General features: G+C 62.7%; 1 protein-coding gene across 2 annotated transcripts in view; it reads right to left on the bottom strand.

Moving 5' to 3' along the window:
* Positions 1–18,507, bottom strand: part of ZNF423 (zinc finger protein 423) — a 226,990-nt gene that overhangs the window by 5,638 nt on the left and 202,845 nt on the right. For both annotated transcript variants that reach the window (XM_070398325.1, XM_070398326.1), the window contains one exon: positions 17,527–17,642. In XM_070398325.1, coding sequence (XP_070254426.1) covers positions 17,527–17,642 — 116 coding nt within the window. The remainder of the gene's footprint in view (positions 1–17,526; positions 17,643–18,507) is intronic.

Here is an 18,507-nt window from a genome sequence, read left to right as displayed (position 1 = left end):
ACCACACACACACCACACACCACATGCACACACACACACACACACACACACACCACACACACACCACACACCACATGCACACACACACACACCACACACCACATGCGCACACACACACACACACAACACCACAAACACACACACCACGCACACTATGGTGAGAGGACTTCTGACTGGGAGATGCTTAGGGAAGACGCTGGCCTTCAGCTGAGTCTCTGAGGACGCCTTGCACTGTGCATGCGTGCGTGTGTATAGGCACGTGCACACAGAGGTAGCTTCCCACAGATAGTGAGCCTCCCGAGCTGGCGTGGCCGTGCCAGACACCGACGATGGATGGTCACAGCTAACACGTACCCGTGGGCCACACCCGTGCTTGGCCCTTCACATCAATGAGCTCACTAGAGCCTGAATGCTACGATCCTCCCTGTGTTATAGGTGGGAAACCGAGGCACAGAGCCGGGCGCTCCCACGCGGCCTGTGCGGAGCCCGTCTGCGCCACAGCACTGCTGCCTGTGAACCGTGAAAAGCGCAGTGTGCGCCGGGCGAGCCATGAATAATTCACTGTGGCGGAGGCACAGGGTGCGTGCCATGGAGACAGCCCGGGGGAAGGTGGGGCTGGCGGAGGAGGCGCCTGCATGCGAGACGAGGCAGCTTGCCCTTCACCTGGGCCACAGGGAGCCATCGAAGGTATCGGAGCTGCGGAGTCACCCAAGAGGCCAGGAAGAGGGAGAAGCTCAGAAAGATGTATTGCAGGGCCTTCATCTGTGTGTGCATGCATCTGTGTGTGTGCATGCATGTGTGTGTGCATGCATGTGTGTGTGCATGCATGTGTGTATGTGTTGGGGGAGGCTTGAAGGGCTCCCCATCTCCCTCTGCTCCCTTCCTGGGACCCCTCCAAGCCTCCCCCAACACACACACACATGCACGCACACGCACACGCACACGCAGTCTGCCCCTCCCTGTGGGGAGGGCGAGGGCGCAGGCGGCCAGCTCCCCGCTCCCCGCTCTGCTGCGTCTCACCTGGCAGCCCCCCCGCCGGCGAGCACTTATTTTTAGAGGAGTCTGACAGTCGTCCAAGGGGCTGAGACGAACAGATGGCCTGTCTTGAAGGCGCGTATGCTCGCTGGTTTGCAGTCCTGACGAACGGTACGCGCACTCGAGAGCAGCCGTAAACGGCCCTGAATGAACACTCAGAGCAGCCGAGCCCACGCACGTCATTAACAGGAGGAGAGAGCGATGGCCAAGGCCCCTCTCAGTGCCTGCCCGGGGACGCAGACACTCCCCGGGGGCCCTCTGTGACGTGCGTGCACCCCCCTTTCCCTGGGGCCCCACCCCAGCCAGTCGGAGTTCACCCCATTCACACAGGCGGCAGGAAAAGGCTCACTGCGTGGAAGTGACACCCACCTGGCGTCAGGGTCCTGAGTGCAGCTGGCGACCCACTGGCCTGGGACAGCCCTGGAAGGTCCGTGGAGGCCGAGGCGGCTCCTCCGGGCGTGGGGACGTGTGTGAAGCTTTCCTGGCCCTGCCTCCAGCCAGCCAGACAGCCAGACAGCCAGACAGGCAGATAGACAGACAGCCGGCCAGACAGCCAGACAGCCGGCCGGACAGGCGGCCAGACGGCCAGATAGCCAGACAGCCAGATAGACAGATAGCCGGCCACACAGCCAGCCAGACAGGCGGCCAGACAGCCAGACAGACAGCCGGCCAGACAGCCACCCCAGAGCAGCAGGGAGTGAGCCTCACACCCGCGCAGCCGGAGAGTCTGTCTCTCTGTCTCTCATGTGAGCGATCCGTCTGGAACGCCCGGCCTGCAGGGTCCACCTTCCAGGGGGCAGCGGGGTTGGCTTTTGGGGGAGGGGGGTTGGTCGCTTGTGAGAGCCAAGAGCAGCCCAAAGTCACCCGGGGGCACGTGAGGAACCATGTGACCCCGACTGATTTTGTGGGAGGTTCCCCCAGAGAGGCTGCCCGCGGGGTTCCCGTCTCGCTGCTCTGAGCCCACGCGGGAGGGGGCGCCCTGTCTAACCCCCTCTCCCCAGGCCCTGCAGCACCCAGAGCACAGAAGACGGCCAGCGACTAATTCCCCGCACGAGAAAACAGCTTCCTTCGAGGGAAAATGTGGGAGAAAATAACGTTGTAAAAAAAAAAAAAAGCGCGCAACCAACTCCCAACGGGTCCGTGTGTAGTTCTGTGCTTTGGAAATAAACCCGCCAGAGAGCAGATGACGGGGAGGGAGCGGGAGGCTTCTATTGGCAGCTTCTAAACAGGCTCCACTCAGTCACCCAACAAAGCGAGGGCCTGGTGATGCCGCCCCGGGGGGCGGGGCCGGGGACTGCCCATCCGGAGGTGCAGGCCAGGGGCCCGGCTGCCAGCGGAGAGACCAGTGGCGCAAGGGAAACGCAGGAGACAGCATCGCTCCGGGGCAGCCTGTGGATTTTCCCACCTCGGCGGCGACAGAGGCCACCCCCGACCCCACGTCCCAAGTTCATGGGGCTGCTGCCACGGTTGCTGCTTCTCACAGGATCCCCGGTGGCCGGGCCCCGCGGGGACGGGGTACCTGATGGATGCGGCCTGAGCACCTGGAATGGAGGGTCCAGCAACGGTGTGCCAGGCGGCCAGAGCCCCTTCTGTGCACCGTGGCCCCTCCTGGGGGGGCGACCGCCCTGACCTGTCCATCTCCTGGGACCGGGAACCAGGCCCCTGGGGGACAACTCATCGCAAATACAAATTGAGACACGTGCCCTGCCCCCAAAGCCTGACCGGACCCCTAGAAGGTATGGATCCAACCGCACACGCCGGGCAGGAGCCCCGGCACCTGCGCCACCACGGAGGCTGAGGGGAGACCAGCGAGAGGCTGTGAAACTGTTAAACACGGCGCTGGGCAGGCGGCTTCCCGAGACCAAGACAGGGCCTCTCCTCCCCCAGCGCCTGTCATTCCAGCGTGAGTCTGAGGACACGCATGGAGCCCGGGAGGGTGAGCGTCCTATCAGAGGGCCAGGCTCCAGGGACCCGGGAGGAGCTGGGAGACAGCCTCCGGACCCGGCTGTGCTGGGCAGGGCGCTGGCCGTGCCGTCGCCTGGAGGGAGGCCTCCAGCTCAGGGCAGTGCTGTCGGGGCCACCTGCTGGCAAGTGCAGCCCAGCCAGGTGCAAAGGATACCCCCCCGTCCCAGGCCCACACGGATACCTCCCTGTCCCACGCCCACACGTGTACACACACGGATACCCCCCCGTCCCAGGCCCACACGTGTACACACACAGATACCCCCCCGTCCCAGGCCCACACGTGTACACACACGGATACCCACCATCACAGGCCCACATGTGTACACTCACGGATACCCCACCGTCCCAGGCCCACACGTGTACACACACGGATACCCCCCTGTCCCAGGCCCACACGTGTACACACATGGATACCCCCCTGTCCCAGGCCCACACGTGTACACACACGGATACCCACCGTCCCAGGCCCACACGTGTACACACACGGATACCCACCGTCACAGGCCCACATGTGTACACACACGGATACCCCCCCGTCCCAGGCCCACATGTGTACACACTCACAGATACCCCACCGTCCCAGGCCCACACGTGTACACACACGGATACCCACCATCACAGGCCCACATGTGTACACACACTCACGGATATCCCCCTGTCCCAGGCCCACGCGTGTACACACACTCACGGATACCACACCGTCCCAGGCCCATGCGTGTACACAAACTCACATACACCCTCAACCCCACGCACACACGGCCGTCCCACTGCCCACCTGCTGGGTGGTTTAACCGTGGCTGCTCCTTGTTTGACTCCGTGTCCCACTGGGCAGCTGCCCTGGTCCCCGTCCGCGCTGCTGGGACCCCTCGGAACCCCCACCTGCTGATGCCCCGGGTTCCCATGGGGCTCGGGCTTCCCAGCGGAGGGGAGATGGGCAGATCAAGTGCCCATGAGAGGCAGGGAGGGGGGGTCTCTGCTGATAGTGTGGGTCCCACCACACCCGGGACACGCAAACCCCTGTCCGTGGTCCTGAGAGCCCGGTGGCCAAGAGCCGTGTGAAACCACCTTCCTCCAGCTCCCCAAACGGGATCCTGTCCCCTCCGAGGGCCTCCTGCCCGCATGGTGATCCCCACCCCCCGCCCGCCCGGGTGGCTCCGCCCCTGCACCCGGTGCCTCCGCGCCGTGGCTCTCAGCTCCCGGCTGTGCCCGGTGTCAGCGCAGAGCCTGCAGGTGCTGGGAACGCAGTGAGGCTGCAGAAATGACCGCCAGCAGCTACGGCAGCCGGCAAGCCCTCCACGATGGGCCAGGGAGGAGCAAAACTAGAGCCCCTCCTCCTCCCCTGCCGGTCCGCCCGCCCCGCCCGCCCTGCCAGGGCAGTTCTGCTTTTTCCTGAAAAGCCGGGGAGCCTCTGAAGACACGATGCCGAGGGCCAAGAGCCCAGCCGGGGTGGCTCAGTGGTTGAGTGTCGACCCAGGAACCAAGGGGTCATAGTTGGATTCCTGGTCGGGGCACATGTCAGGGCACAGGCCGGGGTGGAGGGCTCGATCCCCAGTGGGGGTGGGGGACGTGCAGGAGGCAGCCGGTAGACGATGCTTCTCTCTCTTTGATGTTTCTATCTCTCTCCCTCTCCCTTCCTCTCTCTCCAAAAAATTCAATAAAAAACATTTTAAAACATGGGGTGGGGCCCGCAGGGTGAGTGGGCAGGTGGGCGCGAGAGGGGCCCATTCTACCCGAAGAGCCGAGCGCTCGGGGTGTTCCCGCGCCGCTGCCCCACGGCTCTGGCTCAGGTTGGAAGTTGGAAGCTGCACAGACGGAGGCAGCGAGACGAAGGGGCAGGCCACCCGCGACGCCCGCTGGCGTTCCGTGCCAGGCGCCCTCCGTCTCTCTGCTGCGCGGGGGGCCTCCGCGGCGTCCCGGGCCACGCCACTGTCCAGGACTCGGCGCCCAGGCCCAGGCCCAGGCCCAGGCAGAACCACGGCCTTCAAGCCCCTGTGTTCGCTGAGGAGCTGTGCTCTCTCCGCCCGGCCCCTGGAGAGGTGGGCAGGCTCACTTGCAGGCATGGAACATTTTGCCACGTTAGAAAAAACAAAGGCGGGGGGAGGAAATCTTCCCAGGTCTTTACAACATTAAGCCACAGGCTGGCTGACTTCAAACCCAGCTCCACGTACAGTCGTCGTGTTTCACGGGCCAACAGTCAGGACGCCGCGCCGGTAGCGGGGACGGAGCCGTGGAAATGAGGGCTGTTCTGGAAAACCCAGGTCCCGCGGTCCCTGGTGCAGGGCCCTAACCCAACCCCGTGCCTGTAGGTGTTCTCGGGGACGTTTAAGACTTGGATCCTCCCGTTGCTGCCGTCCTCACATTCCTCCCGAAGGAAAACTGTCCGGCATCCTTCACTTTTCTAGCAAACGAACCCCTGCGGGTGCAGAGCCGCCTGGCGGATAGTCCGAGGGCGATGCCCTTCAGGAAACCCGGCCCACGGCCCCCCATGGCTTGCAGCGCCCACGTGGCCGGCCCCTCGCCGGCAGCCCCTCGCCGAGAGCCCCCGGCGGCGGCGGGGCCCGGCGTGCTGGAGCTGGACCTAATTTGCTGTGATGAATTGTGTCCATGCACCAGCGAGCAAAGCCGCAGCTGAGACCGATTATGTCTAATGATGGCGACGGTTCTCGGGGAACGCTTGGGGGTACACCCTTGCCCGTCCGGAGAGGACGTCCAGTCTGGCACAAAGCGAAGGGCAAAGGGGACCCCCGCCACCCAGAAGGGCAGGCTCTTCCGAGCGGCTCCCACCAAAGGGGCTGAAGAACGCTGTGGCCCAGCCTGTCTTCCCCGCTCGCCTACACCAGCTTCCAAACGAACTGTGGGCACGGCACCCCCACACACACCTGCCCCTCCATGACCAGGTGGGTCTGCCCTACGCCTTCCTTCCCACCACCAGGCAGAACTCGCTGGTGTCCATGAGGCGGACCAAGGATCCTCCATGCCTCTGGTCTGTCCCATCCCGCTCCCCTCACCAGATTGAGTGTGTGTGTGTGTGTGTGCGTGTGCGCGCATGCAGGTGCACACGCAGTGTCAGGGGAGGGGAGGGACGGGTACCAGGTAAGCACGGAGTTAAAAGTATCTGAGGAAGCATCATGAAAGCGGTGCGGTTCCTGGCACTTGCCCAGCACTCAGCATTCGTGGAAGTGCAGCTGGATGGATCGTTGATGATGGATGGTGGCAGGTGGCTGGCTGGCTGGCTGGACGGATGGATGGTGGACGGATAACCAGTAGATGATGGCTGGCTAGGTGAACGTGTAGGTGAGCGGATAATGGAGGAATGGGTGGTGGATAGATAGATGGGTGGGTGAATAGATGAGTGAATGACGGATGAATAGATGGGTGGGTGGTAGATGGATAGATGGATGGATGGATGGATGGATGGGTAGATGGGTGGATGGAAGAATAAGTGGGTGGATGAATGGATAGATGAGTGGTGAATGGATAGTAACTAGATGATGGATGGATGGATGGATAGATGGGTAGATGACTGATTGATGGATGGATGAATGGATGGATGGATGGATAGATGGGTGGATGGATGGATGGGTAGATGGAAGAATAAGTGGGTGGATGAATGGATAGATGAGTGGTGAATGGATAATGAATAGATGATGGATGGATGGAGATAGATGGGTGGATGATTGATGAATGGATGGATAGATGAATGTGTAGATTTACAGGTGAGTGGATGATGGATAGATAGATGGTGAATAGATAGATGGGTCAATGAATAGATGGGTGAACAATATGGAATAACAGATGGCTAGATGGATGGATGTGGCCTCAGGGAGTTAACCACTCTGTGCCTCAGTTTCCTTACTTTAACAATACAGGCATTGTGAGGATCAAGTGTCTAAAAGTGCTAAGGACAATGTCTGGCACGTAATGCACACCATATACATGTTAGCCACTATCATTACAAGAAACTTCCATATTTGAAACACAGACAGCCATTTAAAGCTCTCCAAGTCCCCCAGGCCATGCGCTGTAGAGACGTTCACTCCTATGGCAGTGGCTGGTTCCTGCGTGTGCCTCTGGCCCTCTGGGTGAGGGAGCCTGGAGGGGATCCTATCACTCTCAGGGAGGGAAGGCGATGGCTCCTTAGCCCGCAGGTAACCCCGTCCACCGGCCAAGGCAGCTCCCAAGTGGCCCCATTTCATTGATGAGGAAACTGAGGCCGAGAAAGGCGATGGCACTTGCTAAGTTACACAGCTGGTAAGAGGTGGTTCTTGGATTTGAGCCCTCATGACCCTGACCTAAGGCCACCCCCTCCTTTCTCGCCGCCCCCTGCGGCCCCCACCGCCTCCTGGTACCAGTGAACCTGTCACCTGGCCTCACCCACCGCCCAGCACAGCGAACTCACTGCGACCCTGGACCAGCCCCGGCCAATCCATGTTTGATTTTGTCTGAAGTCCAGCAGCAGCGCGAGGCCACGCTCGCTATTGACACAGCGAAATGAATTCTCGCCCTGCCCCTCGCCCTCCGTGCCCAGCCCCCTCCCGGCCTCTCCCGCGAGGGCTGCTGCGAGGCTGCTGACGGGCGCTCCTGAAATGCCAACTTGCATTTCTCATCATTAATTTCTTCCTAAATGTCATTAGTAATTGCTGCTGCTCGGCCAGGAGTGCCATGCAGGCTCCCACCGAGAGCACCCGGTTCTCGCCGCGCGGCGGTGGGGCCGAGCACCCGCACGCCAGGCCCCGCGTGAGGCAGCCCCCGCTCCCGGCGTGTTGGGAAGACAGACTTCCGGATCGGGAGGCAAAGCAGGCGTGTTTTTAACACGGACGGGGCTCCAGGGCAGAGAAAAGCCCGGCACAGTGTCCGGGCAGTGGTCCCACCCTCAGATCCCATCTCAGCCACTGCCTCGCCGTGCCTCAGTCTCCCCATCTGTAAAATGGGGAGGAAAACAGCATCGGCCTCACAGGAGGGTCCCCGATGAAACAGGATGAGCAGAGCGAAGGGCTCCCCACAGTGCCTGGAGGCTGTCGCTGTCACTACTGTTCCCTCCAGGGCAGGCTCGGCCCTGCCACTCCCTCGCTGTGTGACAGGGTATCGAGTCTCCCATCTGTGAAACGAGACAGCAGCGTCACATCAGTTCCTCCCCTGGCCCTGTCCTGTTAGGCCTCCCAGGGGCAGGCACGGTGTCCCACGTTTCACAGCCCCCCCGAGGCATCCCACCCCGACCCTCCAGGGAAGGCAGGGGGGCCATTGTCCAGGTGAGGCGGGGCGGGGGGGGGGGGGGGCGTGTCTCACAGACGAGGTAGCACACCCATGTCACAGCGACAGCAAGACGCAGCTGAAATTCACCCCCGTCCCCCAGGGCCCCTGTCTTTCTCTCCTGTAGGTCCGACGGTGGTAACAATCTTTTTTCTAAGTTGGGGGTGAGGGGGGGCAGGGCTATGGAAGGTGCCAACCTCTGGGGGCCCTGGACCCACAGGGCACCTCCTGAGGTTGGTGTCATCACTGTTTCTAGGAAACTGAAGGCATGTGGTCCGGCCGGGGCCGCGCCGGCGAGGGGCTGGGCTCCCGGCACTCGATGGCTGCCGGCTCGAGGCTCCTGGCAGCTCCCCCGTGCCCATCTGTCGCGATGGCACCGTGCCCCTCCAACGCCGGTTGGCCCCCCGCCCTAGGGCATAAATGACAGGCTCTGATGGGCAGACGGGCAGCCCGAGGCCGATTCCAAGTGCCATCTCTGCCCGGAGCGGGGCCTTTGGGGGAGCCCTCCTCCCAGTGCCCACCTGGGCCTCCGCACACTTCATCGCTCTGGCAGGCAGAGCCCTGGGGCACGTGCATCCGAACACAGCTGGGCAGGCGCCCCCTGCCCGCTCCTGCCTTGCCCTTCTCGGCAGTGACCGCAGCAGCTGCCCAGAGCAGACAGCACCTGCCCGGGAGCCGGGAGGCCTCAGGGTCACTCTGGACGCCTGCCCCTTTGGAGGGGGAGGCCTGCCCGCCCCCCTGCGCCCGGACCCAGAGGCCCACCCCTGGTCTGAGAGTCTCATGCCAGCCCAGGGCCGGGTGCCTGGGTCTCCAGCCCTGCAACCCCAGCAGCTGTGCCGCCCCGGGGCCTCAGTTTACCTCCTGGGCGGCAGGCTCCCGGGAGGCCCTCGGAAACGCTGTCTGGTTTTATTACGTTGGGGCCAGTGACTCGGGCCTGCGCCCTGGACCCTGGGGTGCCGAGGGGCAAGCCAGTGCCCACCCTCCGCCTTTTCGAGAGCAGACTCCACAGCACCCCCCACCCCGTGGCCCCGCAGGAGGCCCTGCGTCCCCAGAGCAGGCGCGGGAAGAGGCGGGGGTAACGCTGCTCCGGGCTCCTGGACGCAGGAAAGGCCTCGCCTGCTCAGGAGTGGATGAGCCGAGACAAGAGGACGGTGCCTGGTGACACGGTCGGGGCGCAGGCCCCCGGCCGCCGACGCGCGGAGATGCTCCAATACTGCGCTGCGTTGTAGCCTATCACCCCAATCCCTCCTCAGACGCATCATAAACAGGCTTCCCGCCGCCTCCATCAGTTCACGGTCCCTCCCACAACACACGAGGGGCTGAGACCTCCGTGCGTCCCCAGCCCCTGCACACACCGGGCCCCAGCAGGTGCCAGGAGATCCTGGGGGCCACACGGAGCGGAGATGTGAACCGAAAGCACGTGGCACCCAGACTGCAATCGCGGTGACGATGATGACGGTGACAGTAGCTGGTGCTCGCTGCCCTGGGCCCCCAGCAGCCACAGGAGGGGACTGGCATGACCCTGTCTGCTGCGGCCCAGAGAGGGTAAGCGATTTGCTCGAGCTCACAGAGCTGCTCGGTGGTGGGGCTGGGTCTTGAAGTCAGGCTGTCCGTCCCAGGGTGTGGGCATGGCACTGCCACACCACGCTGCCACGTGTGATAGGATTCGAGCCGCGCTGGGCTCCAAGTGACGACACCCTGAACTGTGCCACCACTGCCCACAAGACAGCCCAGATCTCAGTGCTTCACACACCGGACTCTCCATCGGCACAGCCCGAGGCCCTTGGTCTCACCCCATTTTACAGACGAGGAAACTGAGGTGCAAATATCAGCAACAGGAAGTCATTTGGGAGGGGGCGATCTGGGGAGGACACCAATGCGAGCGGCAGGCTCTCCCTGCTGGAGTCATGGGGAACCTTTCCATAGCTCCCCCAGCCAGGCCCAGCTGGCCCTCGTCCCCCATCAGGGGGTGGGGTGGGGGGTGCCCCGGGCTGGCTGACTTCAAAGCAGGAAGGAGGAAGACGCTGCTGCTCACAGAAAGCTCAGCCAAAGAGTCAGATGCTAAGCATGTGCCTAGAGCACTTTTAACTTTTAATTATTATTAGTTGTAATTATCCAGCTGGATCTGACGGCAGCAGCACAAAGACGCAAGGAAACCAGGAACTTGTTCATGGGCCCCTGGAATCTGCAGCGACAGCCCCCCTGCTTCTTCTCCTCCCCCTGCTGTGTTCTCTTCACTCCACTTCCTACTTCCTAGGAACTACAAGAAACATGGGAAAGCATGTGGGGATGGATGGAGGGATGGATGGATAGTGGATGGATGGGATGGATGGATACATGGATGGGTGGGTGGATAGGTGATGGATGAATGGATGGATGGATGAGTGATGGAAGGATGGAAGGATGGAAGGATGGAAGGATGGAAGGATGGAAGGATGGATGGATAGGTGGGTAGATGAATGGATAAGTGGATGGATGGATGGATGGATGGATGAGTGATGGGTGGATGGATGGATGGATGGATAGGTGGGTAGATGAATGGATAAGTGGATAGATGGGTGGATAGGTGGGTAGATGAATGGATAAGTGGATAGATGGATGGATAGGTGGGTAGATGAATGGATAAGTGGATGGATGGATGGATGGATGGATGGATGAGTGATGGGTGGATGGATGGATGGATGGATGGGTGGATGGCAGAGGAGTCTTCACTCTCCCAAATCCCAGGGTAGAGTGGGAACTCAGGTGTAGATATAGTTACTACAGTCTGTATTGGCAAAGGGAGCAGGGGTTAAACCCAGGGCTGAAGAAGCCAAAGGAGAAGCAGCAGCGAGGGATTCTGAGCCGGGCCCATGCGAGCCGGGCCCTGAGGCCCGAGACAGGAAGGGATTCAAGCAGAAGGACCAGCAGGTGCAGGTGACCCCGGAAACACACACTCCTGAGCAGGTGAGACGGGACCCGCCCAGAGGACCGAAGCAGGAAGGCACTGCCGTCCGTCCCGTTCTCCGCCGCCCTGTCCTCTGCTCCTTGGACCCCCCAAACCTCATGCCTCTGACCTTTGCACTGCCTGTTCCCTTTCCTGGAAGAACCCCCAGCCCCTCCCCACACTGGCACCTTCTCAACCTTTAGGACCCAGCTGACATGCCAGCCTTCCCTGGACACGCGATCAGTTTTTCATTCCTAACATTCCCTCCCCTTGTCCTGACACACACACACCCCGGCACACACACACACGCACACACATGCACACACACACCCCTACACGCACACGGACACACACACGTGCATCACTCTATCACGACACAGTGTTTCATTGTCTTCGGAATCCCGCCGTCTGCAGTGACCTAGGTGGTGTGCTCACTGACTCGGCGTTGGCGTTGCCCACAGAACGCCAGCTCTGGGCGAGCAGGGGCGCTGCTCCCTGTTCACGGCGGCCCCCGGCCCTCCTGGCAGCGCCCTGCTAGGCCCTCAGTCCAGGTTTGTTCAAAGAAATGCAACGAGGGAGCGGGGCCCACCGAGCGCTCTCGGGGGCGGGGAAGGAAGCATCCCAGGGGAGCTCAGGGGGCGCCCCCGGCTCATGGGCACCTCCCCTGGCTGGGTACCAGGACCCGCGGGCAGGGCCTGGCGTGCCCCATCGGAAGGGAACCGGCCTGCGCGTGAGCGTCCCTCGCCCTGCTTCTAATCGATGGTAATCATTTAGCTGGAAGTGGCACGATGAGGCACACGCAAGCAGACAGCATGAGCTAATCCTTTAAATGCATCCGCTCCGGGCCGGGCTGGCCGCTTGGCCACCGGGGGCCCTCAGGAGCCATTTCCTGCCGCTTCTCGGTCTGTCAGCGAGGGTGCCTGGCCTCCTGGGTCCCGGGCAGCCCACTGCCCCAGCCGGGCCCCAGCCCCCAGGTCTGCAGGAGGCCAGGACACCTGAGGCCAGAAGAGCAGTTCTCGGGCCCCGCCTCCCTGTGACAGCTCTCCGTGCGCCCCGAGTTCCTGTAGGTGTGTGTGTGGGCGGGGGGCTGGGAAGCTTGAGGTCTTACGAGGTCCCTGTCTCCATGACTGGCGTGAACCCCCCCTTCTCCCCAGGCCTGGCCAGAGCAGGACTCACCCCCTCGCTCGTTGCCAGGTTTGCAGGCTCCTGGTCTCACGCTCCAGCCCAGCGGACGCGGCCCACAGGCCGGCTCCCCAGAAGGGGCTCCAGGCGCTCCCAGCTGGGCCGCCTGCCGCCAGGCTCCGCGCATCCCCTGTCACCGCCGCTGCGTTGCTACCTGCTTGGCCCAACTACGAAAATAGTTTCTGGGTCCCCTGACATGAAGGCTTTTTATAGTTCAGCACTGCAGGCCTCATTTAAATCTATTAGCTCATATAAATGGCAGCGTGAGTAAACTTCGGGGGGTTTGCGGGTGCCTCGGTGGCCCCCGTGATCTGGCTTTGCATGCAGCTCTGCCGTGCGCCCGTGACCTGGGGCCAGTCCCCGCGCCTCCGGGAGCCTCGTTCCCATATCAGTCCGTGGAGACGAGCGTTCCGCCCTCCTGGGCTGTGCTGAGACCAATTCAAGCAAAATGCCTAGAGCAGGGCCTGGCCGGCAGCGGGGAGCCGCCCGGGGGTGGGGCTGTTCTACTTCTCCTCCGGTTTCGGAGGGTCCTGCCCCGCACGCCGGAGCCGGCCCCGTTAGGCTGGCGATGGGCACCCTCCCTCATGCCCTCCACGGTGAGGCTGAAGAGCAGGGTTCAGTGAGGCCATCAGGGAGGAGAGGAGGGGCCCTCCATGCCAGGGTCTGCGGGCACAGAGGTGTCCGCGGGGACTCAGGGACAGCTGGCCGGCACGGGCCCAGCCTGCCCCTCCTCTCGGGTCAGCTCAGCCCTGGCAGGGGGCCCACAGAGCCGCAGGCCTTCATCTGCCGAGGCCTGAGGCGGGAAACGCCGGCCGGCAGCCCTGACACTGTGGGAGTCTGTGGTTTGCAGTCTGTCTCACCCCCTCAACCGGGCCCGACCACCGCCCTCCACGGGGCCCGGGCGCAGCGGAGGAAGACGGGTCTCAGCAGAAGCGACAGGGGTCGGGCTGTGCGGGCCACCTTCCTGGCCCCAGGACACCCAGGACAGAGGGCGGTCGAGTCAGGCCGAGGCCGCGTGTCTCTGCCTCGACGAAGAAACGCTTGATTCCTGGGAGCGGGACCCCCGAAACAGCTCCTGGCATCCAAACCCACCCCAGTACCCCTACCATCGAAAGGCCCAGCGAGACTGAACTCGCACCTGACCTGGGACTGTCAGAGCCCGGAGCCCACGTCCTGAGTTTCTGCTCACAACCCGGAGCCTTAGGGCCGTGGAAGCCTGTGGACAAGGCCTTCCTCCCGACGGCGCTTACACGCTTGCTGATGACTGTCCGCACACCGGCCTGCCGCCCGCCCGAGGCTCTTCTGGTCAAACAGGCCTGGGAGCTCCGGGAAGTGAGGCTGGACCCACCCAGTCCGGGTGGCGAGCGCTCAGGGTGTGGGCGTGCGTGTGTGCGCAAGTGTGTGCCTGTGTGCAGGCGTGTGCATGTGTGCGTGTGTGCGCGTGTGGGCCTTGCTGCCTGCATGCTTAGGAGAACCTGGTGAAGTCTCCTCCACGTCTTCCCCCACCTGCAGCCCTGGCATGTACTGTTTTCCATTCCACACTTCTGCCCGTTTCCGGGATATCTCGGCACAGAGACATCCGGTCAGAGACTTCTGAGTCCGGCCTCTCTCCCTGGGCACCTGCAGCTCTTGCCGCCGACGTGCTGCCTGCTCCCGAGCAGCCGCCGGGCGGAGGCCTGGACCTCGCCTCTCCATCCTCCACCCGCCAGGAGACAGGCAGGCGCGGCCAGGAGTGCTCTGTCCTCATTCCCAGCCAGGCTGCGGGCAGCACGTTGGCAGGTCTCCTGGGGGAGCAGCCGGGAGCAGGGCCGCCAGGTGGCGTGTCACCTGCATGCTTCACGGTCGAGGAAACTCACAAACCACGCCGCCCCGTGGCTGGGCCCCTTGCGCTCCCGCCAGCAAAGTCTGGGCGTCCCGGCCTCGTCCACACCCCGGCCCCACTCCGTGCTGTCACTGTTTGTTTGGTTTTCATCGCGGTGGCTTAACATCATGGTTTTCACCGGCGCGTCCCTAAGGACCGAGGACGTGAGCATCCACCCACGCAGGTGAAGGGCAGAAGCAGTGGTTCCCAACCTTCCTAATGCCGCGACCCTTTAATACAGCTCCTCATGTTGTGGTGACCCCCGATTTCATTGTTACAAATTGAACATAATTAAAGCATAGTGATTCATCACAAAAACAATATGTAACTATATATGTGTTTTCCGATGGTCTTAGGCGACCCCTGTGAAATGGGTCTCGACCCACAGGCTGAGAACCGCTGGGCTGAAGGGTTTTGCTCACTTTTTGTGGATCCCCTCCCCGCCACCAGTCATGAGTTTTGAGAGTTTTGTTTTGTAGGTTCTGGATACAAATATGTGACTTGCAAATATTTTCGCCCAAGTCTGTGACTTCTCATCGTTTCACAGTGTCCTTTCATAGACGAAACTTCTTAAATGTTGAGGCACGGTGTAAGTCAGACAATACCCCTTCCCTGCGGGGCCTCCCACTGCAAAGGGATAAACCCCAAAACCTTTGCTGCCCTGCAGACCTGGCCACGACCTGGGCCACCTGCCAGCCCCTTCCTCCAGCCCCCATTCTCTTGTGCTTCAGCCACACGTTGCCTTCTGTCCCAGCAACACACCTCGCTCCCTCTGACCACAGGGCCTTTGCACAGCTCCCTTCCACACACTCTCTCCTTCTCGGCACCCAGGCCTCGGTTCAAAGGTTACCTCCTTAGAGAGGCTCTGCCTGACCACCTTACCCCACACTGGGGATCACACCTGCAAACCGGGCACGTGCCCTGACTGGGAATCGAACCAGCGACCTCCCGGTGCATGGGTCGACGCTCAACCACTGAGCCACGCCGGCCGGCTTATCCCACCGTATTGCCTCTACGTCCACAGCGGTATTTCCAGTCCGACAGGGAGAACAGCCCCTGTCCCTCGTCTTCTCAAGACCTCTCGGCCCTGAGTCATAAACAGTAGCTTCCCGGAATCCCCAAGGACCTCGGCGACACGGGGCCAGGCGAGGCCCGGGGGGCCCGGCAGTGCTCCGGCTGCACACCTAACCCCGCATCCGCGAGGGAAGCCACCCTGCCTGCCGGCCCCGGCTTCAGCGAGATGGCGACGAACACTCCCCCGGCTGGAAAACCCTCCTCTCAAAAAACCCAGAAAATTGCTGTTTGAACCACTTAACGAAAGCCATTATTTGCATAGATTTGGCGTTGCGACAACACTTCCCCATTTAAACGGTCTGTAATTAAAATCAGTAATTGCAGAAAATAGGGACTCGTTAAGGCTATAATTTAGCGAGGTTCTCGGCACTTGAGGATCTGCCGTAAAGGCTGACGGGGTGACCCAGGAACCCGCGGCTCCCGGGGACCGTCCTGGGGCCTGGGGCCCTCGGCAGCCCGGGAGGGCATGGCTGAAGCCAGATGGGACGGAGGCCGCAGCTCCACACTCCACCGGCGAGGTGGGCCTGGCACCGCGGTGCCCACGAAGCTCAGAAAAGGCGGACTGGGGGCCCTAGCCGGTGTGGCTCAGTGGATAGAGCGTCGGCCCATGGACTGAAGGATTCCGGGCTCGATTCCAGTCAAGGGCACGGACCTCAGTTGCAGGCTCAATCCCAGCCCTGCTCAGGGCGCGTACGGGAGGCAACCAATGGATGTGTCTCTCTCACATCGATGTTTCTCTCTCTGTCTCTCCCCCTCCCTTCCACTCTCTTTAAAAAAAAAAAAAATCAATGGAAAAATATCCACCCTTAGGTGAGGATTAGCAATAAATAAAAATAAGTAAATCGATAAATAAAATAAAAATAAATAAAAAGGCGGACTGGGAAGTGTGTCTGGGACAGACCCAGGAGCCGCGGGGGAGGGCCGCCTCCCGCTCCTGGCTTCCGGGACAAGGCGAATCCCAGGCTTACGGAAATCACGGGTTCCGCGCGCCTGGGTTTAGCGGCCTGCGTGCTGGCTGTGGAAAGCTCAGGTGTCTGGGGACCCGGGGCCTATTTTGGCAGCCGGGCCAGGCAGGTGAGGCCGGTGGGAGGTGGGTGAGGGCAGGCAGAGCCCGTGCAGGAATAAGGAGGCTCCCGGATGGCCCGCCCACCGGGCACTGGCACCGCATGCCCTACAGTCACATGACAGTGTGGGCAGCGGGCCGTCCCCGCACCGTCCCCAGCCCAAAGGCACACACTCAGGTTTGGGTCCATGGGGAGTCAGCGGTGGGCCGTGGGGCGGGGTCTCTGACTTGCGGGGGGCGGTTTGGAAGTGGCACCCCCTCTCGGTGTAATGGGGCTCATAACTCCATCCACACCGCGATCAGGTGACGACGGTGTGAGCGACACGCAGACTCACAGGGGCCCAGAGAGGAAAGAAACAGGCTCTCCAGCAACCCGCCCGGGTCAGAGGGCAGCCGGCGGGAGCGGGGCCCTGACCACTGGATGGTGATCCCCCAGCCCCGTGACGGTCACCTCCCCCACCTCCCCCGGCGCCCTCCATGGTTCTGTTCTCATCTGGGTGACAACCACCACCGGCCGCACAGACAGGACGGCCAGGCTCGGCTCGGTGATGGCCGCAGCGCCGGGAGAGGGGGCTGCCGCGCCACAGGCCACACCGCTGTGCCCCTCCCACCCCGGAGGACACCACGTGCCCGGCAGCCTTCTGACTCCGCTCGGGTTGTGGTGGCCTCACTCCACAGGCGAGGGAGCCCTGGCACAGCTGTGGGCCGTCGTCCAGGTGGGCGGACTGCTGAGCGCGGGGCCAGCGTGGGGGGGTGTCCGAGGGTGGGGAAGGGCGGTTTCTCATGGGCAGACACACCCTGCAGGCCAGGGCGGTGAGGACGAAAGCAAGCACTCGCCGCCTTCTGGGCACAGAGCGGAGGACCTCCCTCCCCATTTGAAACTGGGCACAACCATGTGACTCCTGCCCCCGGCTCAGTGGCTTGGCACCGGCTCTCCTGACCCTGCAGGGCCAGCGGAGACTGAGCTCGCCCCGCACGCCGGCCGGCCAGGAGGGCCACCGCCGGCTCCACGCCCACAAGCCCCGTCCGGCCGCCTGGAGCTTTTCCTGTCGGGGGTGCTGAGTACCAGACCCCACCTTCCCGGCTGCACCCCGAGACCCTAGGTGCAGGCAGGGGGTCCCGAAGAGCGCCTGCCCGCCTGCGGGGTGTGGGCGCGGTCCGGGCACTGACCTGCAGCTCGGTCTGGAAGAAGAACTTCTGGGGGCACTGCGCGCAGTCGTAGATCTTATCCTCCTGCCCGTGCACCGCGAAGATGTGCTGCTGCAGCTTGTTGGCCTGGACGAAGACTGCACAGGGACAGGGCGTCAGCGCAGGGCGGGGACACCAGCCCTGGCCCCGAGGGCCGCCCGCGCCACTCACAGGCCCAGCCTGGACACAGCCGGCCGACTGGGGCTCACACCAGGGAAGCTGAGCTCTGCCGCCTACGGGCTGTGCAACCTTGGGCAAGTCACTTAACCTCTCTGGGCTCCGTGTCCTCGTCTGAAAAACGGGGACCTTTAAAGGGTGTAGCTCACGGAGCATCTGGGAGGCTCACCTGGGTTAGCTGAAAAAATGCTTCAAAGATGGCCTGGCACGTAATGAGGCCAGTGAATGCCATCACCCGCCAGGTGCCTGCCACGCGTGGGCTCCTGGACCAGAGCGCAGGCCCATAAGGCTGGCGCTGCCATTGTCCCATTTTATAGAAGGGAAAACTGAGGCCCCGGGAACGTTCGGTGACGCGTCCCAGGCCCCACGGCTGGCGGGTGACGGCGCTGAGAGGAGTTTAACAGGCTTTGCACAGCGCCTGGGACAGGACGGGGCTGGAAACACGGATGGCTATGCTTGTTGCTGAGGGTTGTCAGTGTCCTGATCCCCACCCAGAGGCCCCCTGTCCTGGACCAGCGGACCTGGGGCCCCTCGGAGCCAGCCCCCACCCCAGCCCACAGAGCGTGATGGAACAGAGGGGCGGGGCTCCTAGATGGAGGGGGCGGAAGACCCGAGGGTGTGAGTGTGCGGGCGTTCCCACGGCAGAGCCCTTTCCTCGGGCCTGTCACCAGGCGGTCACCCACCCGCTTCCCGGTGGCGGGAGCCCAGGCGCGGGCAGCAGGAGGCGGCCCTGAAGCAGCTGTGTGTCTGGGAGGTGAGCACTTCAGAGGTGCCCCCCGCCAGGCG

Source organism: Myotis yumanensis, unplaced genomic scaffold (assembly GCF_028538775.1).
Source record: "Myotis yumanensis isolate MYYU_CA2020_CCGP unplaced genomic scaffold, mMyoYum1.0.hap1 SCAF_18, whole genome shotgun sequence".
In the NCBI taxonomy this organism is placed as follows: Eukaryota; Metazoa; Chordata; class Mammalia; order Chiroptera; family Vespertilionidae; genus Myotis; species Myotis yumanensis.
The sequence above is the reverse complement of the archived record's forward strand: the minus strand, read 5'-3'. Positions and strand labels throughout refer to the sequence as shown.